This window comes from Taudactylus pleione, unplaced genomic scaffold (genome assembly GCF_031769625.1).
Source record: "Taudactylus pleione unplaced genomic scaffold, aTauple2 ptg000092l, whole genome shotgun sequence".
Lineage (NCBI taxonomy): Eukaryota > Metazoa > Chordata > Amphibia > Anura > Myobatrachidae > Taudactylus > Taudactylus pleione.
In genome coordinates, this window is record NW_028284494.1 from 6,051,638 (window position 1) to 6,078,333 (window position 26,696).

Sequence of the window (26,696 nt, forward strand, 5' to 3'; positions counted from 1 at the left end):
AGCTTGGGCTTTTACTGATACCGTGCGATGAGGTTAGCAATTGCTGAGTAAAGTCAGACCTTGTGCAAGTGTGCGTGAGGTTACGATTGTACTCGATGTTACCGATGGTTTCACAGTCTTGCTAAGTATTTAGGATGTGTGTAAGGTAAAGGAGGCATCCTTATGGTAGGCTGCGATGGCATTGCGATTGCAATCATTGGCATATCTTCACAGTGAGACTGCGTGCGTAATCGCTATTGCAATCGCAATGGCGATCCTTACTGAATCAGACCCTGTATCACTATTCATAATTAGCAACAGGTATAGTTTCCCTCATCCTCACAGAGTTTTTCAAGTACGGATTGACTGCAGCAATCTCTGCTCCACTGACATTTGCTAGTACAAAGGTACATGGCATCTCCTGGATCCCAGCATCTAGGTCACCAAATAAAGAGATCAGCGAGCTCCTGCTGCTGCTGCTTACAGAGCCAGAATATAATTGTGCTGTGCCAGCTAGATGCTGCTGGCAGCTCTCCGTTGTTGCATAGTGCACTTGGGAGGATTCTTCCTGGGTCATAGATGACGAGGAGCCTTTTGACATGTCAGCAAATAGAAGCTTTCGCTTTTCTTCATCTATAAGGGAAACGCTTTCATTTTTGTACACTGCATGTAGAACCTGAAGGTCTCCTGAATGGAAGACACCGTCTGACTTCACTGAATCTTGAATAAGAGAGGTCTGTAGGGAAAGAATAAAGTTGTGTACAGGTTATTAAAGGACCGATATAGCAACAGAGAAACCATGTTGGGGAAAACACTATCCATTTGCTAACAATGAAACCCTCATAGACTGACACTGTGCAGCCTACAGCACTCTGGTTAGGTACCAGAAGCAGGTGGAGTTAGCATGTAGGAACGCTGTTTCTCCAGCAGGGCTCCCGGGATGAAATCCTCTTTAGTCATGGGGCAATATTTACTAAGCGGCGGTTTGACGGTGGTTTCTATTCTATTCTAAACTACAGCCATATCTAGGAATGGTGAGTGCCATGGATTAGTGCTTTTTATATATATATATATATATATATATATATGTATATATATATATATATATATACAGTCAGGTGCATAAATATTGGGACATTGACAGAATTGTCATATTTTGGCCTCTATTCACCACCACAATGGCTTTGAAATGAAACAAGTGGGAGGCACATATATAAACCGTTGTAATTCCTACACTGTTCATCTGATTTGGATGTAATTGCCCTCAAATTAAATCTGAACATCTGCAGCTAAAGCACACCTTTTTTGTATATTCATGCACCTGACTGTGTATGTATATTATATATATATATATATATATATATATATATATATATACACACACACACACATATACAGAAACTTATCTTATGGAAAATAAATTTTGGCCCAGGGCATTACATCATAGTTAATGAGAGGTTCAGGAACTGAGGGCCTAAATCAGAGCCGCTCGTAAGCGGCCGCTCGTTCGCTCCAAGCGATGTTCGCACAACTGCGCAGGCATATGGGTTGCAATACGCATGCTCGAACCAGTCATTGCGGTCAGAAATTGTGTGCTCGCAAAATAGCGAATGCCGGCTAATCTGAGTGACAGAATGAGGCGTTTGTGGGTGGTAACAGGGGAAGGTGCTTGAAAACGGGGAGTGGAGATCCGAACGCAGGCGTGCCAAACGGTCAAAACGGGCGTTTTAAGGGTGTGCATAATTAACAAAGCAGCGTCATCGACCACGACACTTGATTGTCTTTTAGCCTGAACTGCTCGCATGATTGCGGTAGGATAATGCTACCACAAGCACTGCGAGCAGTTCATACGCCTTTCGATGTACTCGATTAATCTAATAAATAGCGGAGATGACGTAGGATGCGAGCGGCCAGGGGGCGTTTTTTAACAAATAGCGAGCGCATGTTTCGTTCGCTCGTTCAGACATAGAGGCGTCAACAGACCGCAAAGAGCGAGCGCTCTATTTAAATATCCAGCCCCTTTTTCTGAACGAGCGAGCGCAAATAGCGTCCGCCTCTGAATCAGGCCCTGAGTTCCTGCTGAAATAAAGCACTGATCTTAAGATAACCCTGGTGACCTCACCTGTCCAATTTGCTGCTCATTTTGAACTACTGTATGTGCACAGATAGAATGAAATTGTTCTTGAAAAAGGCAGCAGCATCACCCCGCCACAGTAGCGTATGCTATAGCAGGGATGGGGAACCTCAGGCCCGGGGGCCGTATAAGGCCCCCGGATTCATTTGGTCTGGCCCTTTGAGCTATTTTCTGCTAACCTCATCTATCCTATAATGGCACCCTGCAGGCAGAATCCATGCAGCAGTGCCGCCTAGAGCATCCTTAGGAGGCTTTAGAAGGTCACAATGCTGCCCTTACAGCCCCCCAGAGAATCCTCAGGATGCTCCAGCCATTGCTGTAATCACTGGCGATTGTGGCCCCGTCCCCATGCGTCATGAGGGGGCGTGGCCTGCAACGGCCCCTCCAATAATGTTATATATATCAAAATGGCCCTCTGCTGAAAAATAGGTTCCCCACCCCTGTGCTATAGCGACAACCATCTATATATCATACGCTGCAGCACCCGCCATCTTAATATAATAAATGGTGGTCGCTGCAGCGTATGATATATAGATGGTGGTCATTCACTGTAACATATAATATAAATTATATCTTATGTTACAGTGAGTGGCCACCATCTTTACATCATACGCTACAGCACACACCATCTTTATAGTATGTTCATATACATCCATTCGGAAATCCTAATTAGTGTCCCCCACTACTACTGTAAATGACCATTTTATGGCTAACGTTTTATGCATATTGCCATTAGTCCGAGACAATGTTCAAGCCTCCAAGCTGTAGTCCTTGGACACCCTCACTGAAATGAATAGTCTGTCCTAAAGGCAAGTGGCCCACTACTATACATTTGACAAACCAAGTGCCCATACTGTACATTACCTGGGACCAGTGTGATGGCCATTCTGCAATACTGCTCTGTGCTGGGTCGGGGATATTCGGCCAGAAGAGATTTCTCATGCTGTAAAATATCAGAAATGATCTATAAACTTTGTTAGTATGACTTTCATCTGCTGTGTTGGTACAGATGAGAGGATTAGATGAAAGTGTTTAATGTTGGCCATCATGTTTGTAGAATTACCATTATATATTTAGTCCTCTCTCTGCCTGTACAATCAAAGAAGTCATATTGTAGTTTAGCAATCTCTTCTGTGTCTATAGGGGTGTGATATGTATTACCGCCGGCCGCATGGCTGGCAGTTCAGTTCCCGACAGTGGCTGTCCGACAAAGGAGGAAATCCAGAGCGTCCTAAAGTTAAGTATTTACTAACCTAACCTAACCCCCCTAACCCCTCCCCTCTAAGTGCCTAAACCTAACCCCCCCTTCCCCGCTGCCTAAACCTAAGTCCCCTGGAGGGGATGCCTAACCCTAACCTCCCCCGGGGGTGCCTAACCCTAACCCTCCGTCCCCCTAGCCTAACCCTAACCTCCTGGGGGGGTGCCTAACCCTAAGTCCCCCCCGGGAGCCCTAAACCTAATTGGGGCTGCCCGCTGCTGCGCCTGGCATCCACTCAATCGGGATGCCGGGCGCCGGTCTCCAGACGTCGGCAAATGACAGGCGTCTAGATTTAGACGCCTGTCATTCGTCCCTAGTCGGGATAAAGAAGTCTGGAAGCTGGTAGCCGGCATTTAGACCGTCAGATTCCAGACTACATCCCGTCTATAGAGACAAAGAATGTAGCTAAAGTTGAATCAGACTTAAAGACAAAACTAAAATAATGAATCTAAAAGAAAAATATAAATAAAACTTAACTTAATGATATCTTCTCAATTGCCTACCTGATTACGCTAATTTGTGCCTTTCCCTGGGCTCTATACCTGGTTAATTGTCTCATTGACTTATACAATTTATGGCTCTACATGCTGTGCAACCTGTATCCTGCATGTCGTATTCTGCTCATCATGTTACCTGCTCGTCCGTGTTTGAGGCCACTGATTGGCTGTGACCAGGGCCGTAACTAGGGGTGTGCAAGCGGTGCGGCTACATAGACCGCAGAGGCATCTGGCTAGCAGGGTGCCTGTAACAGCACCCTGCTGCCAGAATCTCCGCAGCAGTGCCAACTGGAGCCAGAGGCTGGCTGGCAACGTTTAGCCTGGAGGGCAAAGGCATGCAGGCGGCCCTGGTAGAGGAGTAGCGTGTAGCCAGGGTGTCCGAAGAATATGCGTGCTACGGCGCCCCCCCCTTCAAGTGTTCCAGGAAGGAGGCGGGTCCATATGGGATTAATGTAAGGTAAAAATAAAGATTAGGGTAGCCCCCTGTCGTAGTGCCCATATGCAGTGCCCCCCGTGTGCCACAGGAGAGAACACCCTTATGCAGGCCTCCAGTAGTGCCCCCAGTAGTAGTCCCCCCCCTTGTAGTGCCCCCAGTAGTAGTAGTCCCCCCCTTTGTAGTGCCCCCAGTAGTAGTAGTCCCCCCCCTTTGCAGTGCCCCCAGTAGTAGTAGTCCCCCCCTTTGTAGTGCCCCCATTAGTAGTAGTCCCCCCCTTGTAGTGCCCCCAGTAGTAGTAGTCCCCCCAGTAGTAGTCCCCCCCTTGTAGTGTCCCCAGTAGTAGTAGTAGTTCCCAGTAGTAGTAGTCCCCCACCCCCCTTGTAGTGCCCCCAGTAGTAGTAGTCCCCTTATAGTGCCCCCAGTAGTAGTAGTCCCCAGTAGTAGTAGTCCCCTCCCCCTTGTAGTGCCCCCCCCTAGAAGTAGTCCCCCACCCCCCTTGTAGTGTCCCCAGTAGTAGTAGTCCCCCACCCCCCTTGTAGTACCCCCAGTAGTAGTAGTCCCCTTATAGTGCCCCCAGTAGTAGTAGTCCCCAGTAGTAGTAGTCCCCTCCCCGTTGTAGTGCCCCCAGTAATAGTAGTCCACCCCTTTGCAGTGCCCCCAGTAGTAGTACCCCCTTTGTAGTGCCCCCATTAGTAGTAGTCCCCCCTTGCAGTGCCCCCAGTAGTAGTAGTCCCCCCCTGTAGTGCCCCCAGTAGTAGTCCCCCCCTTGTAGTGTCCCCAGTAGTAGTAGTCCTCCCCCTTTTAGTGTCCCCAGTAGTAGTAGTCCTCCCCCTTGTAGTGCCCCCAGTAGTAGTAGTGGTCCCCTTATAGTGCCCCCAGTAGTAGTAGTCCCCTCCCCCTTGTAATGCCCCCAGTAGTAGTAGTCCCCCCTTTGTAGTCCCCCCAGTAGACACACATAATATAAAAAACAAAATAAAAAAAACACTTACCTGAATCCCCGCTCCCGCCGCCGCCATCTGCTCCTCCGTCTGTACTCCCGGGCCGGGCCGCTCTGCATTATGGGAGAGACGTCATATGACATCATGACGTCTCTCCCATTGCCCACTGCGGGAGCCGGAAGATGGAACGGCTCCCGCAGTGGGCGCAGCAGCAGCAGCTAATGAGAGTCTGACAGACTCTCATTGGCTGCTGCTTACAACAAACACACAGCTGGCGGAGCCGGCGGCTGTGTGTTTGTCAGTGTAGCGCTGACCGAACTCCGTCCGGTCAGCGCTACACACGCGGTGCAGTCTGTGTCACAGTGACACAGACTGCACTGGCCTGCATGACGCTGCGGCCCGGGGGGCACATGGCACCCTGCCCCCCGGCCCAGCCCGCCACTGACAGGAGTGTCCCTTACAGCACCCGGGAGCATCCTGAGGATGCTCCAGGCAATGCTGTAATTACTGGGGATCGTGGCCCCACCCCCTCCATGTGACATCAAGTGGAGGGGCGTGGCCTGCACCAATGTAGTTACGGCGCTGGCTGTGATCCACGTGGCTCACAGTAAAAAATTAATTGCAAAACAATTTTAAAATAAAATTTGGGTGATATTAGTATAAATAATCTTAAATGTTCAAGCTGTTAATTTTATTTAATTCTGTTTAATGTAATAGCTGATGAATTACAATCTTGTTACCTTTGTGCAACAACATTGAGGGGTACATTTACTAAAGTGGATTTACAAGAGTAGAGGTGTTGCCCCCATCAGTCAATCAAATTATACAGTAGCTATCATTATATAGATTGCACCAGATTAATGATAGCAAGAATCTGATTGGCTGCAATGGGCAAAACCTCCAATTTTGTAAACTCGTACTTTACATTCTAAACCTTTACTAAAGGGTGAATTTACTAGTCACTGGAAAAGTCCTCCTACATGATAAATATATATCTCTTTACCATAAAATGTTATGTTACAAGCAATGACTGGTTTGTCCAATTGGAAAGAAGTGTTATGTCATACTGGAAGAAGTGCAATTTTTATTTAAAAAAAAACCTCCTGAATCTGATCGTTCCCACTAGTGTTTAAAAATGGACAGACGTGGGCAGGACATGGAGCTTAGTAAATTTACCCCTAAGTGTCAAAGCGGAGGCAACCTATCCATATATTTATTTTTTTACAAAATGTGTCATTAAATGCAGCATAGTGAGCAAGAATATTCTGTATACATGTAGAAGACAACCAGATAAGCTGAAATAAACATATATTCTTACAATCCTCACCCATATTATGGTGCACACACACGGTCAGATTTTTCTTCAGATCTGAACGATAACGATTTAAAAAATCGTTCAATCGTTCATATCTGAAGGAAAACCTGACATATCTGAAATGTCTGAACAATGAATGTTCCTGATGGTCAGATATTGATATCTGACATCTGATGTGTTTGCAGTCAGATTTGGACGATTCCATTCATTTTAATGCAGTCAAAAATCGTTTATAGTTCAAATCGTTGGTCAAATCGTTCATCTGACACATCTGACCGTGTGTATGCTGCATTACTCTTTCCAGTTTGTCTCATGATAATATTTACATTACCATGGCAATCTTAGCTCTACAGGAAATTAAGAAATATATTTGGAATAAACCAACATTAATGTCTGTCTAGGAGTATAAAAACCAAAAGAACCCCATAGAGTGGACTAACATCCAAGCTATATAGTTTGATATCTGACTCAAGAGGTAGAATCATATCCATAAAATGTCCTGCAGACCCGCTGTCAATGAAAGCAATATTATCAACAAACAATTCCCCAAAACGTAACTTGACAGATGCTAATAACGTGTTCTGCGTGTAAGGAAACTCATGTGGACCTTATTGTAGACACCTCGGGGTATATTTACTAAGCGGCTGGTTTTCAAAGCAACTGCTTGCTGGTAGTTTTGGTTGTGAAATTTAATAGGGCAGTAATATTAGGTGCAAAGCCCAGCGTGTTTTGTAATTATTAGTGCCGAGGCCAAACTCAGCGGCTTACGGAAGCCGCGGTGTCATAAATAGACCCGTAGGCTCTGTTTCCAATTTAAGGCAGAAATGTGTGTATTGACCTTTCTACCCACAGAAGAGGCAGAGGCCCAGGGACCTTCACCTTCACGGGAAGGTAATGGTAGAAGGATGTATTGGAGTGTATTGGCTATATTAATATTGATAGCTCACTGCATTACAGTCTCCATATGATCAGGAGCTGCAAATGACAACAGAAAATCTTTGATATTCCCCTCCCTCACACCTATAGTAACTTATGCCCCTCCCTCATCCGTTTTGTAACACATTACCTTAATTCACCCTGTAGTAATACATTTGACATTCCCTCCCTCACCTGTGTAGTAATACATTCCCCTCCCTCACCTGTGTAACACATTTTCCTCTCTCACCTCTGTAGTAACACATTCCTTAAGCTGGCCACACACACAGCGATTTTTTTCCCCGATCTGGCCGATTCCGACACGTCGGAATGACAGATCGGGTGAAAAATGACCAAATCGTGAGTCCCCACTCACGATCACGATGCGATATGCGCAGGTTACACATCGCATCTTCAGATCTGCCGTGTTGTAGGGCAGATCTGACTATCTAGACTCAAATGCACTGTGAAAAAATCTGGCTGCAGGAGATCGGATGAAGATTGGACAGCATATCGTGTGCAGAGCTGCCGGGAGAGTTTCAAGGGAAATCGGACACATCGTCGGAATGTGAGTATAGTAGGTATGTGTGTGGGCACCTTAACTCACACTATTCAAATAGGGGCGCCACACCAACTGCCAGTGATGTTTGGCAGCACTTGGGGTGACAGTTGGTGTTTGAATATGAACTGTGCTACAGTCACAATGAGACAGTCAGGACATTGCACAGGGGAGGAAACATTTTAGCCCTTTTCACCACCTTAGGAGTCTAATTTAAAAAAAAAATCCCTTCTGAGTGGGAACTTACGTCACGGAAGGAATATACACCCCGATTTTCATGTTTCTAGGTCCTGGGGTTTGGGCTGGGCGTTGATGAGTCAGTCAGTCAGCACATTTGATTTTAAATATTAAGATTACCCATCAGAAAATATTGGTATAAAACTTAGCTTTTATTCAATAATTATGATACAAATTGATCTATACTTCTTATCAATATGTTTTGTTATTTGGCTCCCACAGATCTATTTAATTATTATTAATTTGGCATTTAGTGTATTTGGGACCAAGAGAAGAAACTTGAAGTATGATACAAGTGTATCTAGTGCCCTTGTAAATAACTGTTGCATATGTCTCCTATTTATTACTTTGTCTGTTTATATGAATCAGCTTTTCTGTTGTGTCACCCCTCTCGCACAGATAGTTTGCTGTGTTCAAAGAAATTGTGTTGTTCCTGTGTGTCATAAAAGTACTTAGTTCAAAGTAGAGCAACGCATTAACGTAAAAGTTTTAGTTAAATTAAACAAAACGCCCACCAAATCCTTCCATATGCTAACCGAGGCTTACAGGGCAGATTGTATGTCACGTGCACGTGTGTTTGAGTGGCAGAAAAGATTTAGCGACGGTCCTGAGGATGACGAAGATGATGAACATACCGGAAGGCCGTGCACATAAAAAACAAATAAAAATGTGGAAAAAATTAAAAAAAATTGTTTTAATTGCCCACCGACTCAGCATCAGAATGATGAATCAACATTACTACAAAAGTGTTCTAGCAACTTTGTGGGAAGGAATCAGAAGAAAAAGGTCAGAGTTGTGGAAATATGGTTTCATCTTCCATCAGGACAACGCACCAGCCCACAGAGCTATCACTGTGAAGCAGTCTTTGGCCGAGAAACAGATTGCAGTGCTAGAACACCCTCCATACTCGCCAGATCTAGCACCGTGTGACTTTATTCTTTTCCCTAAAGTCAAATCTGTACTCAAAGGAACCAGTTTTGCATCAGTTACTGAGGTAAAGAAGAAAACGACGGAGCTGTTGAGACAGCTGACAGATAATGAGCTACAGCACGGCTCTGACCAATGCACAATAAGAATGCAGCTTTGTGTGGATGCAGGAGTAGAGTACATAGAATGGGAACGGAGTCAAAATGTACCTAATATAAACAAATATAAATGATAGTATCAGTCTCATTATTTAATAGCCACACCTTGTGGGTGTATGTAATATATATATATATATATATATATATATATATATATATACACATACATACACACACAAAATTTCACTTGTATTAGTTAAATTACAATGTCTGTGAATGGTAACTAGAATCAGTGCTCTCAAACTCAGCAGCCTAATCACTAAAAATTTTTTGGGGGTACTTATCAAAGAAGAGAGAGAGCTAAAATTGTGAGAGATAAAGTACTAACCAATCAGCCTCTAACTTATCTGTGTTTGTGAAATGACAGGAGCTGATTGGTTTGTACTTTATATCTCACAATTTTATCTCGCTCCAAGCTATGATAAATACCCCCCATTCAGAGCCCGTCTCCCTGCATGTCCTGGATAATCCATCCAGCCGATAGGATCGCATTTTGCAATGCGATCAGGGGCGTTACTGGCATGCCCTGATCGCATTGCAAAAGCGATCCTTGATAAATGGGGCTCCTAATCAGGAAACAGGCCTCCACTCTACCTGGGTCCCAGGAATCCTATGATCTATTGTGAGGTGCCTGTTTAACTACTCTGACTGGTATGGGGCTTGATGGTTGCACCTTTGTTTGTGTATTTGATTTGATACATCTTAACCTTTGTAAGTGTAACTATTAAATCATTTCAAAAAAGTATCCTACAATATGTCACTATGTGCTACTTTATTTCTTGCATAATACACAATATGCTGGGAACCCTGGTGATATTTACTTATGATCTAAGGGAGAAGGATTTTGAAGATTGCGAAACATTGTGATATGTCTGTATACTCCTAATACTAGTAAGGTACCTAGTGTATTGTGAAGCTGGGTACACACTGTACAATGTGTACCCAGCGATGCGATCCACTATCCAACAGCCGACATATCAGACGGTGCCCACACACGCAGCGATCCGGTGCCCGCAATAAAACCAAAGTACTTACTTTTCTTTCTTTTGCACATATGTAATTCCAGCGACCACTAGAAGCATCACACATATTCCTATTGTTCCAGTCAATGCGCCAATATCCTGAATGTCTTTATTTAAAATAAGTAAAGAAATATAGATATTTAAAAAGAGCTTAGAGGACCTGATGGGACATAATCATGTATTAATCATTTTAAACAGAGAGGCTGGTTCAGAGTTGGGAGGAAAGTGAAAACAAATTAAAAAACAAAAAGTAGCAGATTTGCTCCTTGGCATAACTGTGTTCCGCTGCAGGTGGGGCAGATTTAGAGTTAGTTTAACTATAAATTCCAGCGTAAATATAGAGCTTGTGGGCTACATGCAAAAGTCAGTATTTATCCTGCATCCAAAAAATAAATTTATTGGCACCCCCATTGCATTGTAACCTGATCTGTCCAGGTGCAAAGTTGCTCCTTTTTATTTGCTTTACCACAGAGTTCAGATAAGTTGCTTTGAACTCCTTATGGTTGAGCTGTACACTATACCTTTTAGACTTAACACAACTAAAAACTTATCTAACAATAAACACACGGACAACAGGAGTTGGATTTAAAATTAAAGGTCAGATTTATTTGACATTAGATTATTAATAATTAATTAATAATTAATATAATATTGAATTTGGGCTATCTAATTAGAAGTTGCCAATCGAAATTGATTGTGAGCTTAAAGTTAGTATGGTGGCAGACAACAAAGAACGGACACACAAAACACACGCAGACCAAACACGTCACCGTTGGTGTTCAACTCTCCAGCATTAAGCACGCCCGGACGGGCTATGTCATTTCCCGGAAGGGACGTGTTTGGCCTATCATTGATCAAGGAGAGCGCACCCATCTAATTTGTATAAGTAGAAGCACGTTACCGTTCTTTCGCCACAACACATCCAGCAAACAACACACCACAAACAGAGAGGGAGGGTGGGATTTCCAGAAACAAAGAGTTATCCAAATCTTTGGATAACAGACCTAATATACCAGCAAGGCCAAACCCCCAAGGCACCCTATAGGCTAACACTAATGACTGACACCAACATCATAACTCTTAAAGGTATACTGCTCCCACAACCATGGGGTTTAAACTGGCTCAGTCAGATTGCACTTGCCTTATGCTGTCCTTATTACTATAAAACATAGACAACATAGTTAATTATTAATTTTTTAAAAGTTCAGAATAAATGATGCTGCACTACTGTAACTGGGTGGAACACAGGGTTTTCCAGGGGCTGTCTGGAAAGCACAGCTAAAAGAAACTTTTTTGTGTATAACTAACCACTTGCCTGGCGTGGTCGCATCAGATGCGACCATGCCAAGTTGGGCTTTCCCTGACACGGACATATCTGATGCGACTGTGTCAGAAACGCCCACCAATGGCCGCCAAAAGGTAAACTTCCGGCAGTCGCTGGGTACAACAGACAAATGCGCATGCACACAGTGACAGCCTCTAGAGCCAACTGGAGGGGGAGGTAGAGAGAGAGGGGGAGGGAGAGAGAGAGAGAGAGAGAGAGAGGGAGGGGGAGGGAGAGAGAGAGAGAGAGAGAGAGAGAGAAAGAGAAAGAGAGAGAAAGACAGAGAAAGAAAGAAAGACAGAGAAAGAAAGACAGAGAAAGAAAGAAAGAAAGAAAGACAGAGAAAGAAAGAAAGAAAGAAAGACAGAGAAAGAAAGAAAGAAAGACAGAGAAAGAAAGAAAGAAAGAAAATAAAGAATGATCTCTTTCCTATCCTAAGCCTCCATAGGCTTAAAGCAGTTTACACCATCTGAATATGATGTAAACTACTGGACCCAAACTCTGAAAAACTTTGCCTTCTGGAGTTTGGTACAAAGAGGTCAGATCATAGGGCCTGATTCAGTGCCGGACGCTATTTGCGCTCGCTCGTTCAGAAAAAGGGTCCGGATATTTAAATAGAGCGCTCGCTCTTTGCGGTCTGTTGACGCCTCTATGTCTGAACGAGCGAACAAAAGATGCGCTCGCTATTTTTTTTAAAACGCCCCCCTGACCGCTCGCATCCTACGTCATCTACGCTATTTATTAGATTAATCGAGTACATCGAAAGGCATATGAACTGCTCGCAGTGCTTGTGGTTGGATTTTCCTACCGCAATCATGCGAGCAGTTCAGGCTAAAAGACAACCAAGTGACGTGGTCGATGACGCTGCTTTGTTAATTATGCACACCCTTAAAACGCCCGTTTTGACCGTTTGGCACGCCTGCGTTCGGATCTCCACTCCCCGTTTTCAAGCACCTTCCCCTGTTACCACCCACAAACGCCTCATCCCGTCACTCAAATTAGCAGGCACTCGCTATTTTGCGAGCACACAATTTCCGACCGCAATGAATGGTTCGCGCATGCGTATTACAACCCATACGCATGCGCAGTTGTGCGAACATCGCTCGGAGCAAACGAGCGGCCGCTTACGAGTGGCTCTGAATCAGGCCCATAGTCCCCAATAATGAGGACTGCGATCTGCGGTGCCAGTTAGAACTTTGTTGGAGATATCTGTGAAATCTCCTGCATTGTGCCAGTAGTACATAGAAACAATTCATAAAATTGTGCAGAAACTGCAGTTTTCTTCATCATTTTATGAACAAAAAAACAGCTTCATACATAGGCCCCTATATGAGAAATTTAAAGGAGTAACATCTAGAGGAAAACAGTACAGTGACTAGGGGCGCATTAAGAGAGGAGGGGGCCCGTATACATTCCCCGTCCGGGGCCACCTCTTCTCTCCCCGGTCGCCGACAGCAAACTGACAGCAGCAGTAGACTAGTCTGTAGTCTGTGCCCAGAGTCTACTGCGTATGAGCAGGACACCGGGATAATGGCGCAGCAGCCATTTTCCCACCAATTTCCCTACTGCACATTCGCAAAGCGCCTAAATTACTGCGGTGGCCATTTTCCAGGCATTTTGAGTAGCGCTACTCTGGCCAACGTGGGACTTGAGAGGAAAGTATAAAAAGTATGGGTGCAGGGTATGCGGCGCACCCATTATAAATACGCCCCTAACAGTGACTTACAATGGGAATTTGTAACCCTGTTTGGATCCAAAGTCTTTGGTATGGTAAATTCTGAAATCTAATAGTAAGTTTAGTGACTGCCAGTAACTGTACTAGGGGTTGGCAGCCATATTGGACTCACTCTCCAAGAAATTAGGACCTCATTAAGAGTCGGCCGTAAGAGGCCGCTCGGTCGTACCCAGCGATTTTCACAAAACAGCGCATGTGTAAGTTTCGCAATGCGCGTGTGCAAACTAGCTGTTGCGATCGGAAATTTTTCTCTCCTTCAACTTGGCCAGGTCGTTAGTTTGAGTGACAGGATGAGGCGTTTGTGGGTGGTAACAGGGGAAGGTGCTTGTGAACGGGGGAGTGTAGATCCGAACGCAGGCGTGCCTGACTATGCAAACAGTGTTTTATGGGAGTGCATAATTAACTAAGTAGTGTCATGGCACATGTGACATGGGTGGTTATTACACTGACTCGTAGTGCTTAAGAGAGGATATGGTCAACCTTAAGCTCTACGACCAGCTCCGATGGTTCCCGATGGTCTCGGTTAATCCTTATATGGCCGGAGATGACGTGTATTGCGAACGAGAAGGGGGCGGGTTTTTAGTCTTACGGCCTCATCCTCCCCTCGCTCGTCCAGCTAATGATCCCATCTTAATGACGCAACTAGTGAGCGCTTCATTTGCATATCCGGCCCCTTTTCCCTTACGACCGACTCTGAATGAGGTCCCTAGTGTGGTCTGCACATTTTATATCAGTGTTTCCATCATTGTTAATGTATAATTTCTCTGTCAATGTCAAGCTCTTGGCTAGTTCTCCATCTTTTTGAGTATTTTTTTGTTAAATATGATGCAGTATATATTGATGTTTGATAATACATTAAGCTGCATCCACTGAAAATTACAACTGACATTTTGTGACTATAAGGAGTACATGTACTAAGCCTTGGATAGAGATAAAGTGGAGAGAGATAAAGTACCAACCAATCAGCTCCTACCTGTCATTTTACAGACTGTGGGCAGGGCCGGATTAATAATGGGGCGGGTGGAGCTACAGCTCCAGGCTCACCTTGAAAATAGGCCCACAGCATCCTCTGCAGTGCAGACAGGAAAAAAAAAAATTACCTGTCAAGACTGTCTGCACTGCACTTAAAGTATCCGGAGCACCGATCATTCACCGTCCCCCCTCCCCACATCGGCCTTCCACATCGAAGCTCCACCCCAGACCGTCTGAAACTCCGTCCCATGGCCAGCCAAATAGTCTCTGCATGCAATCCGAAGCCCCGCCCCCATGCTGATGAAGCCCCGCCCCCATGTAGTGCTAAAGCGTCCCTGTGTGTTCCCTAGAAGATCTGGTCCCCATGTCATCCCCCAGTGCCCCTACCTGCCTCCCTCGGCAACAGAGTTCTGGGCACAGACATGATGAGAAAAGTCAGCCCTGCGGGTGGAGCGCAGAGGCCGAGCTGCTGCCACCACCAGCCATAAGGAAAAAACCAGCATGCATACACAAAGTACCTTCCCACAGGTTGGTGTGTAAAGTCTGGCACCTATGTATGTGTGTAGTTGTGTATGTATGTATGTATGTATATATATATATATATATATATTATATGTGTGTGTATGTGTACTGTATGTATTAGTGTGTGTGTGTGCATATATATATAACCTTACATCATCTCATGTGATAAATGTATTTTGTATCATTCATGTTTGATAGTATCAGTCTGTTTTTTTCAGACTCTGTTGTGTGACAAATGCACCACCCCCTGATGTCATTTATATTTACATTTATATCACTGTACTTAAAGACCGCCTTGATGTTATTTACATTATCTTGTTGAAGATCGCTCTATTTAGGCATTTTGGTGTGATTTCGCACACTCTCTGTTTCATACTATGTGTATTGTTATTGTCTTGTAGCCATGGTGATGGCACGGGTGCAACCACGCCCCCTCAGCATGCACGAGCGCTGGTGTGTCCCAGGTGGTGACGTCATCGCGCGGCGCGGCAGCTGGGGTTCCCGTGTTGGTGATGGACACTGGGTGAGTCTATATATGTATGTATTTGTCTTTTGTATTATGTATGTCTTGATAAAAGCAGCGTGACTGCTGAAACGTTGACTTAGATACCGGCTCCGTCTGGCTCTATTATTGTGAAGCTATTTGGTCCTGCTGAGTGCCTGCCGTTCCCACTGTATGCATCACCTTCTCTGCATGTGCACCCAGGCAAGTTGCGTTATAGTTTTGAGTGCCGGACAATCTGTCAGTGATTTATATATATATATATATATATATATATATACACACATACACACACACTGTATATGTGTGTATATGCATGTATGTATGTGTGTGTATATGTATGCATTGCTTGTCCGTAATTTATTACGTGTGTTCACCACTTATTGCTCTGTCTCCGTCCGTGAGTGCCGCACCATATGCAGTGTATCCATCTGATTTGTGGGGGCACCCGGCAAAGCTAATCATATTACGTGGAGTGCCGGTCTGATGCAGGACTATATTTTATATATTTATATATATATATATATATATATATATTATATATATATATATATATATATATATATATATATATACACATAAACACACTGTATATATGTGTGTGTATGTATGTATGTGTGTGTATATGTATGCATTGCTTGTCCGTAACAACAGAGTGACTCTCAAATTGTTGTAAACCTAATAAAGGACCATTTTCAATTTATTTGAAAACGACTTGAATGCCTCCTGATTTTTTATCTACCTATCCATGTATGTATATGTATATGTGTCTGTGCATATATATATATATATATATATATATATATATATATATATGTGAGAACAATGTGGTTAGGTCAGAGCGCCTTAAAGTGCTTTAAAGTGCAATAAATGTGCAAACAATCACTAAATGAATGTGCAAAATGAGCAATATATACGTCTATCAAATCATTCTAGACCATAAACAAGTATTTATAAAAATACCAATTTAATAAATACAATCAACATAAAAACATGAATAGAAAGACATAATGACACTAAAAAAATATTCTAGAAATAAATATAAAATACAGTTGTTAAAAATTGAAAAGCTTATCTTATTTCATATATATGGAGGGTATGGTCAGGTGGGGTGCAGGATCCCAACGCGTTTCGTCAATAACGGACTTCTTCAAGGGAATGGAGACAAACATCTGACTGTGGCTATACTTATACCCCCAAAATAATCAACCACAATTAGCTGCATGTGGTCGTGGACTTAATCACACTTCCTGTGATGTCACTTCCGGTTTCTCTGATCGGTATTACAATCAGGAAAATACTGATAATATTTATGTAACGAATGTGAGAATACATAGATCGGGGAGAATAGAATGGAGTGTAAAAAATGAAAGTAAGTCTATTATACACATAAGTCCCGAGTTTTGAATTATCACTCGTTATGCCCCACTTCCTGTTTGGAGTGTTCTTTGAAATCGGCAAATTCTGCCCCACTTCCGGTAGTACGCGTCATCTTACTCCGCGATCAGGTGATGTTAAGGGTCATCAGTTTGTGACCGCGTGTTCTCCTTACACACCGTATCCAAAGAAGAACTGGCACTCTCTGTGCACCGGAGGACTGTTTATTTATTATTGAGTGCCGGCAGTTTGTGGATATATATATATATATATATATATATATACATACATACATACACAGTATATGGGGATATAGTCGGCATCCCGGCGTGAGGGATGCCGACGGTCTTAATACTGGCACCGAAATCCCAATAGGTTGGGATCCCGGCACCAGTATCCCGACCGTCGGCATCCCAAAGGTAAGTATTTGTGTGCAGTGGGAGGGTTAGGCACTAGGGGGAGGGTTAGGGTTAGGCCCCGGGGAGGGAGGGTTAGGATTAGGGTGCGAGGAGGGGGAGGTTAGGTTTAGGCACTAGAGGAGGAGGTTAGGTTTAGGCACTGGAGAGGGAGGGTTAGAATTAGGGTGCGGGGAGGGGGAGGTTAGGTTTAGGCACTAGAGGAGGAGGTTAGGTTTAGGCACCAGGGAGGGTTAGGATTAGGGTGCAGGGAGGGGGAGGTTAGGTTTAGGCACTAGGGTAGGAGGTTAGGTTTAGGCACTGGGGAGGGGGTGTTAGGTTTAGGATGCGGGGAAGGGGAGGTTAGGTTCAGGCACTAGAGGAGGAGGTTAGGGTTAGGCCCCGGGGAGGGAGGGTTAGGATTAGGGTCCGGGGAGGGGGAGGTTAGGTTTAGGCACTAGAAGAGGTGGTTAGGGTTAGGCCCCGGGGAGGGAGGGTTAGGATTAGGGTGCGGGGAGGGGGAGGTTAGGTTTAGGCACTAGGGTAGGATGTTGGGTTTAGGCACTGGGGAGGGGGTGTTAGGTTTAGGGTGCGGGGAGGGGGAGGTTAGGTTTAGACACTAGGGGAGGGGGTTAGGTTTAGGCACTGGGGAGGGGGTGTTAGGTTTATGGTGCGGGGAGGGGGAGGTTAGGTTTAGGCATCGGGGACGGTGGGTTAGGGATAGAAAACTACTCACTGTTAGCTTTTATGGGTGTCGGGATTCTGGCTGTCGGTATTCTGACCAGCGGTATGCAGACAGCCGGGATATCATACCCAACACTATATATGTGTTGGATATGATATCCCGGCTGTTATATTATATATATATATATATATATATATATATATATATATCTCCACACAAAGATCAGTGAAGGGTGGTAATGATCAATAATCATCACCCTTCAGAGGTGTCGCAGACCGTGTACCGCAGCTGTGTCAGCCTCCTAAATCAGCTCTGCTCCACTACAGCACAGCCGCAGGCCCAATGTGTCTGTTGTGACACACTGGCTGTGGTACAAATAGTATGGAGGGAGGCGGGAGTGAAGGATGGAAGAGTTAGGCGGAGACAGGGCTTAGCTAGCTGCTGGCAGATCTGTATAATGCAGCAATCTGATTTATCCCATTTCAGGGACCATAGTGTATGGCTATGATGTCCTCTGTATTTTGTGGTGGTCGTTGGTGCTCTCTGTATTATATGGCACTCATGGCAATGTTCTTTGTAGTGTATGGTGGTCGCTTGGACGCTTAGGGGCATATCCAATTAGCCACGGGGTTTCATCCGCGTTTAATTGCCGGGCAAAAGTCCCGCGACTCTGGGATTAGCTATTCAATTAAATAGCTTTTTCCCTGCGAGAACTGCGGAATCAGTGTGTTATACCCTCTCGCACGAGGCCGAATAAGCCGGCTTCACACGGATTTTACCTCGCACCTACATGAGGTGCGAGGTAAAGTTTGACAGCGGGGACTCACGCAACAGATCTAGGGGACACCGGCGTGTGGAATCCCCGCTAACTGAATCCCGACCAACGCGATAATTAGCCACGGGTGATACCCCACGGCTAATTGGATATGCCCCTTAGTGTATTATATGATGGGCAATGATGCACTGTATTATATGGCACTCATCGCAATGCTCTGGTGGTCTACTGTAATTCTCTGTATTATATGGTGGTCACTGTGATGCTCTGTATTATATGGTGGTCACTGTGATGCTCTGTATTATATGGCTGTCACTGTGATATTCATTGTAACAGAGGCCATGAATTATGAGTTATGGCCGATCTGTGTGTAGTTTAAATGTCCCCCATTTTCTTTTGTATGGGTTTCGCCACAGCGCTTGTCACACCCCCTGCAGCGGCACACAATAGGCCCTTCCTAAATTTCAGCTCCAGGCCCATGTGGACCTTAATCTGGCACTGGCTGTGGGTCCCATTTATGAACATACCTTATTACTAGCAGCATATTTCGTTTAGTACTACAGTCCAGTGACAATCCCCCTCCTCAGTGGCGTCTTCTGCTCATTTGCTGGCAGTCTATGCGCATGACACTTTCCCACGGCGAGGACTCGGCAGTGCCTGGGAGGCTTCGCTGAAGCCGGAAAAGCTGCTGCCAGGTCCCCATTGCAGGCAATGAGGACAGTATCACTGGCGAGAGCGATAGAGTGACAAAAGCGGTGATCTTAGATTACTGCTGTTTGTTAAATATTGAAAGGAGTACATAACCCCTTTAGGGAGTGCTAAAGGTTGTATCGCATTCATAAATGGGGCCCCTTTGTTTGAAAATTGACAGTTAGGAGCTGATTGGTTGGTACTTTATCTCTCTCTACTTCATAATGTCTCAAGCTTAGTACATCTACCCCTTATAGTCCTTTCTTCATGATATTTATAAATAGGTGTTCAAAGATTATCATATATTTTCGTCTCAAGTAGCGAGCCTAAATTGTTTCTGGTATTTTCCATTGGATATTTGTATATTAACACATTTTTATTATACAATGCAAAAAAAAATTTTTTGGTCACATATATCCGGCGCTAATCAGTTGTTTCATATCACTCAAATGTAACACAATAAAATTCTTTACAGTCTTTCTTATTTCATATGTATATCGTATATTGGATTTCAGTCCAAAAATCTGTTGCTTGTTGAAATAATTTCACTCCCAACGATATATAGAAAAGAGGGGAAAAAAAGAAAAAAAAAAACTATATAGTGTAGTGATTTTTCAAACTTTAATAACATATACACTTACAAACAGACATAAAATTCAGACTTTCTGCTATCATATATAGCTAAGTCTCACTTGTTCTGAGACCATTTAAAATTAATAAAGAAGACAGTATATAATGCAGAGTATAGATGGGAGAATATCCGGATATGCAGCCCAGCTCCCTTTAAGCCTCTGAATGCTGTCCACGGTCACAGCTGGGATCTATCTGCTGGTAAAATCCTGTGACCGTGGACAGCATTTTTGGATACATTTTAAAAAAAAACTGTGAATGTGGCAGTACCTGCATTATATACTGTCTTCTTTATTAATTTTAAATGGTCTCAGAACAAGTGAGACTTAGCTATATATGATAGCAGAAAGTCTGAATTTTATGTCTGTTTGTAAGTGTATATGTTATTAAAGTTTGAAAAATCACTACACTATATAGTTTTTTTTTTCTTTTTTTCCCCTCTTTTCTATATATCGTTGGGAGTGAAATTATTTCAACAAGCAACAGATTTTTGGACTGAAATCCAATATACGATATACATATGAAATAAGAAAGACTGTAAAGAATTTTATTGTGTTACATTTGAGTGATATGAAACAACTGATTAGTGCCGGATATATGTGACCAAAAAAAATTTTTTTGCATTGTGTATTTCCTCTTTAGCTGTTCTTGGTGAGGACAGCTGGTTACGTGTATTGGCTGCTTTATATTGGGTTGCGCCAGTGTTTTCTTCCAACAAAAAAACCTACATTTTTATTATAGATAGATAGATAGATAATTATTAAAAGTTATGTTTTAAATTATAAAATTTTGCTATAAGAGTGCACCAAATAGGAGTTCAGCTGTGTGATTCACAGAGTTTGTATTTTCCATTTGGTGCTTCCATTACTGGATGCAGGAACAAAAAACCTGAAGGCTCATACACACTAGACGATGAGCTGTAAGAACGATAATGGTGAAAGATTTCCCTTGAACTTTCTGTAGTGCAGGACAAATGATATTGGGTGTACACACGGAAATCTCTCTTTAAAGATATATTTCAGTGTAGTCATCCTGCCACATCTCTGAACAGGCCATTCTTGACGATATCGTCAGATTTGCCTGCATGTACGGACGACAAAAGACGTCGTAAACGACCTGCGGGTGCACGCATCGTTGGTCGGTCACTGCATACACACTGAATGATATATTGTTGAACGATATTGTTATCGTCCATATTGTTCATAAAAATAGTCTAGTGTGTATGCGGCTTGAGAATCACCTACAGGAATTTAACTTCAACAGGCACCAAAGGTGGTGGTACTAAACTACTTTGAATCAAGGTACACATATTAAGTTGTACTGTTGTGATTTAAACAGCATATAATATACTTATCCTGTACCACACTAGATACAAATATTTGGAAATGACTTACTATATTTCCTTGTGTGGAACTCAACAGATGCTCCACTTGTATTCCCAGCCAGGGTACTTGCTACAATGTAAGCAGTGTATAGAGTATTTGGCAGCAATTGTAGCGTGTATCTATAGACATGACTATCCACTGTAACAACTAGAATTAGCGAAAGAAAGAAACATGCAATGCATTATTCCTAATCTTCAGTTGTTATCACTGGCACGAATAGTTTTAATTTATATACTCCAAAACTCCCCTACAGGCTCCTCTGAACACCCTACATGCCTCTACTCACTGGAAGTGTCAGTGACAAACCTGTTTAGTCACTAATTAATTCAAATTAATACTTTCTATTATGTACTAAAAATGTCTTTCCTACAGTGCAGCGCCCATAGATGAAGATAGGAAACCATAATGCACAGAATACACCACTTCCTTAAGTGAAAGATTGCCAGGCCTTTGGTAGGCCACAGCGTGTTCTGCACAAATGGTGGGAACCGTTCATTGGCTGAGAGAGGTGGAGGCTGACCTCTCTCAGCCAATGAACGCTCAATCACAGCACTTCAGAGGGAAGTGTCGCGTCTGAGCCCGTCATTCAGGAAGTACCATACTTCAAGGATGGTACCTAGTTCATAGGTCGGTATTTACGTTGTTTTATTTTGTGAAGACTAAGGATACCTACAGAGTGAAGGGGACCGGTCCAGGTAATGTAGGTGAGAATGTGTGAGTGTGTATTAAAGCTATACTGTGACGGTGTGTGTGTCTTGTCTTTCTTTTAACATTTCTTTACAGGTGAACAACAGGTACAGGTACCAGCGGGCCATTAATGCCTCGCATGCTGGTACTTGTGGTTCTCCAAGTACCAGCATGCGGGGGAGGCTTGCTGGGACCTGCAGTTCTACTGGTAAAGACAATGTTTACACTTCTATTTTTACACTACACTTTTACACTATCAACCCGGCACCCACCGCCCACTATGCAATAGCAGGGGTAAATTGAAATTTTTCCAAACACAGGAATTTACTTTAAAAAGGGCTATTTTCTGTATCTTTAGAAGTGATCACGGCTGATTTTGAAGTTAAAATGCACCCGAAAATACAACTAGAAGTGAATACACCATCGTCTGAACACGTCAGTACTTTCCCTAGACAGGAATACAATACAATAATTTACCAAAAAATCGTGATTAGAATCACGGGTGTAATAAAACCAAACGCAGTATAAAAATAAAGCTTACTAGTAGACCCCCTCCTGAGCAGGGTGTCTAGCAGAACCATACACAGATCAGTATGATCTGTGTATGTTTCTGCCTTTTGGTGTTCAATAAATAGTTAATGTTAAAAATAAAATTGATATGCTTTGAGGGGGAGGGAGGGGGGCACAACTCCCCCTGGGCTCCTGAACCAGTCCTGGTTTTAAAAATACGGGGGGAAAAACGTGTAGGGTTCCCCCGTATTTTAGGAACCAGCACTGGGCTCCTAGAGCCAGCCCTGGTTTTAAAAATTGGGTGGGGGGATGCATGGGGTTACCCCTATTTTTAAAACCAGCACCGGACTCAAATCTAGCTGGGGTGTAATGTGACAGCCAGGGGACCCTCTCACCGGATCTCCCCGGGCTAAAGCTTTAAAACCCAACGCTAGTCAGCACAAGTCGGGGATCTCAGGGGAGGTGGAACAATCACATACACCATCGGGAAACGCAATCCTGACAAACACAAGAGCTTGGTAAATTCCCAAATTTATTTTTAAAAAAATAAACTGACAGACACGGGCTGGACACAATTCTTAGTAAATTTACCCCTAGAAACTAATTACATCACCATCGCATGAAGCACAAAAGGCTCAGGCTTCAGTGATATCATTAATTCATAGGGAATAAGGGGGAAATTCAACTCAGCGTGATGCCGAGCATCGCTGCAATGCCAGGCTGTGCACATATCGGCCAGTTATGGTAGTGCCAACTTCAAAAGATTTCTCTTACACCTCTATGAGGTGCCAAGGAAAACTTGTGATGCTGGCAGTCGCAATGTGCTGTACTGGAACAGCACATCGTGTCCACCAGTCCATCGCGTCCATTAAATTCCCCCTCCTCATAAGCTGTATTATTATGCATGTTGGTTAAGCCAATACAAATTGGTTACCTTCACCATGGGTAACAATTTTAGGGGTACATTTTCTAAAGTTCAGATTTTTAGAAGTGTAGTTCTAGCTATTAGTGTAGATTCTAGCTATTATCTTCTAGAAGGTGCTAGATATATTATACGTAGAACCTGATTGGTTGCTATGGGCAAAAAATCCACTTTTAAAAACACACTTTAGTAAATATACCCATAAAGTCTACTGTGGAAAGTCTCCTTTATTGTTTTTTTTACACTACACTTTTACACTATCAACCTGGCACCCACGGGTGCCGGGGATAGCCCCAGGTATCAGCCTAGGCCTGGGGTGCCCTGGGGAGGGGGACCCCTTTATTGGGGGGTCCAGGGATCCCCGGCCTGGGCTGACTAGCGGCCAGGGGTAAAGTTTGGCCGGTGAACCCGGGGATAGGGTTTCCATGGCTATGACATTATCCCCCACTAGAAAGGGTCCAGTGCTGGTTGTGGAAATGACAGGGAAACCCTACGCTCTTTTCCCCCTGTAATTCCAGAATCAGGACAGGACCAGAGCCTTGTGCTGGTTGCGCAATTTTCCCCCTGTATTTACACAACCCGGACTGGCTGTGAAAAGTCCGGGGCTGGTTGTACTTTTAGGTGGACACCCCACATAATTTTTTTTTTTAAATAAACACTTTACAAGCTTTTTACGGAAAGATACATTCATGCATCTCACAGATGTATGCAGGCATCTGTGTCAAATTGAACTGCTCATGCAAAATAGAAGAATGAAGCTCTTCTATTCATTTGAGAATTTGCATTTCGATTTGGTGTTCGTTTTTCAGTCGATTTGCAAAACGAACGTTAGTAAATGAAGGGATCCTTCAAATCGATTTCACATGAAATAAATTTTCCTGTTTGATTTGACAATCGAGTTGGGCTTTAGTAAATCCTAATAAAAACTGAACCAAAATCAAATGACAAATTGAACAGAAAACAAAATTGAACCTTTGTAAATACAGTATACCCCCAGATGCATTTAGCCATTATTTTTGCATCCAACTCTGAATGAGGTCCATTGTTTCTATAATCCCCGCCCAGTAAAGTCTATTATATTTGATATTTGCATAAACAAAACTAAAGAAATTGGAAAAAAAAAATATTGAAATGCAAAAAGTTCAGGCAACAAATATGTAGACAATCACACATCGCTTATTAGACACCCAGGAGGTCTTGTAAGCAAACTCATAGTTTTTGGATAAATAAATCTACTTACCAGACTCATGTAACTGATCATTAATAGATTTATAAACAATACTAAATGTAGTTAAAACTCCATTTGCTTCATCCTGACTGATTGTTTCCCATATTATTGTTGCCACAGTTTTGCCCACGTTCTCTATTTTGGCAATAGGTCCTCGAAGGGGAGCTGTAATTAATACAGGACATATAATACATTAATTGGCCTAGAATTGTACAGGTCACCCTGTGTATAGTACACATATTACAGCTGGAATAATGTCAGACTAATAAAATATGGTCATACCTCCTTCCTTGTAATAAAAATACTTTGTATAAGGAGCTTCCACCCTTTCCGCTAATATAGGGTAAATTGAAACTCTGTAACATTTATAGGGTTCAAAGGTTCCTGTGGAAGAAAGGCAATACAAGAAACAATTGTACAGATATTGCTCAAATAATGCAATAAAAACACTGAGCACATTGGCATAACATTGTGTATACACACAGTATGATTTTAGGTATGGGAGCAGCCTTTTTTTTTTTTTTTTTAAATCAATCATTCTCCAGACAGTAAACAGTGCCCCTCTACCATATCTGTTATGTCTATCTTAAATCTACTTGTCATGTTTAACTTGTAGCTGAGATTTCGGTGTTTATTTTCATGGATATTATACATGTACAGTGCATCCGGAAAGTATTCACAATGCTTCACTTTTTCCACATTTTGTTATGTTACAGCCTTATTCCAAAATGGGATAAATTCATTTTTGTCCTCAAAATTCTACACACAATACCCCATAATGACAATGTGTAAAAAGTTTTTTTTGAGATTTTTGCAAATGTAATAAAAAAAAAAATCACTAAGATATCATATGTACATAAGTATTCACAGCCTTTGCCATGAAGCTCAAAATTTAGCTCAGGTGCATCCTGTTTCCACTGAACCTTGAGATGTTCCTATAGCTTAATTGGAGTCCACCTGTGGTAAATTCAGTTGTTTAGACATGATTTTGAATGGCATACACCTGTCTATATAAGGTCCGACACTTGACAGTGTATGTCAGAGCACAAACTAAGCATGGTCCAAGGAATTGTCTTGTAGACCTCTGAGACAAGATTGTCTCGAGGCACAAATCTGGGGAAGGGTACAGAAAAATATCTGCTGCTTTGAAGGTCCCAATGAGCACAGTGGCCTCCATCATCCATAAATGGATGAAGTTTGGAACCACCAGGACTCTTCCTAGAGTTGACTGGCCATCTAAACTGAGCGATCGGGGAGAAGGGCCCTAGTCAGGGAGCTGACCAAGAACCCAACAGTCACTCTGTCAGAGCTACAGCATTCCTCTGTGGAGAGAAGAGAACCTTCCAGAAGGACAACCATCTCTGCAGCAATCCACCAATCAGACCTGTATGGTAGAGTGGCCAGACGGAAGCCACTCCTTAGTAAAAAGCACATGGCAGCCCGCCTGGAGTTTGCCAAAATGCACCTGAAGGACTCTCAGACCATGAGAGACAAAGATTGAAATCTTTGGCGTGAATGCCAGGCATTATGTTTGGAGGAAACTAGGCACTGCTCATCACCAGGCCAATACCATCCCTACAGTGAAGCATGGTGGGGGCAGCATTATGCTGTGGGGATGTTTTTCAGCGGCAGGAACTGGGTAGACTAGTCAGGATAGAGGAAAAGATGAATGCAGCAATGTACAGAGACATCCTGGATGAAAACCTGCTCCAGAGCGCTCTTGACCTCAGACTGGGGCGACAGTTCATCTTTCAGCAGGACAACGACCCTAAGCACACAGCCAAGATATCAAAGGAGTGGCTTCAGGACAACTGTGAATGTCCTTGAGTGGCCCAGCCAGAGCCCAGACTTGAATCCAATTGAACATCTCTGGAGAGATCTGAAAATGGCTGTGCACCGACGCTTACCATCCAACCTGATGGAGCTTGAGAGGTGCTGCAAAGAGGAATGGGCGAAACTGCCCAAAGCAAAGTGTGCCAAGC

General features: G+C 43.4%; 1 protein-coding gene across 1 annotated transcript in view; it reads right to left on the reverse strand.

The window, feature by feature from the left end:
- Window positions 1-280: 280 nt before the first annotated feature.
- IL31RA (interleukin 31 receptor A) overlaps window positions 281-26,696 on the reverse strand; it is a 79,579-nt gene continuing 53,163 nt past the window's right edge. The window contains exons 10-15 of the mRNA XM_088469449.1: window positions 24,997-25,098; window positions 24,727-24,879; window positions 21,377-21,514; window positions 10,389-10,482; window positions 2,978-3,056; window positions 281-715 (exon numbers count right to left, since the gene is read on the reverse strand). Coding sequence (XP_088325575.1) covers window positions 281-715; window positions 2,978-3,056; window positions 10,389-10,482; window positions 21,377-21,514; window positions 24,727-24,879; window positions 24,997-25,098 — 1,001 coding nt within the window. The remainder of the gene's footprint in view (window positions 716-2,977; window positions 3,057-10,388; window positions 10,483-21,376; window positions 21,515-24,726; window positions 24,880-24,996; window positions 25,099-26,696) is intronic.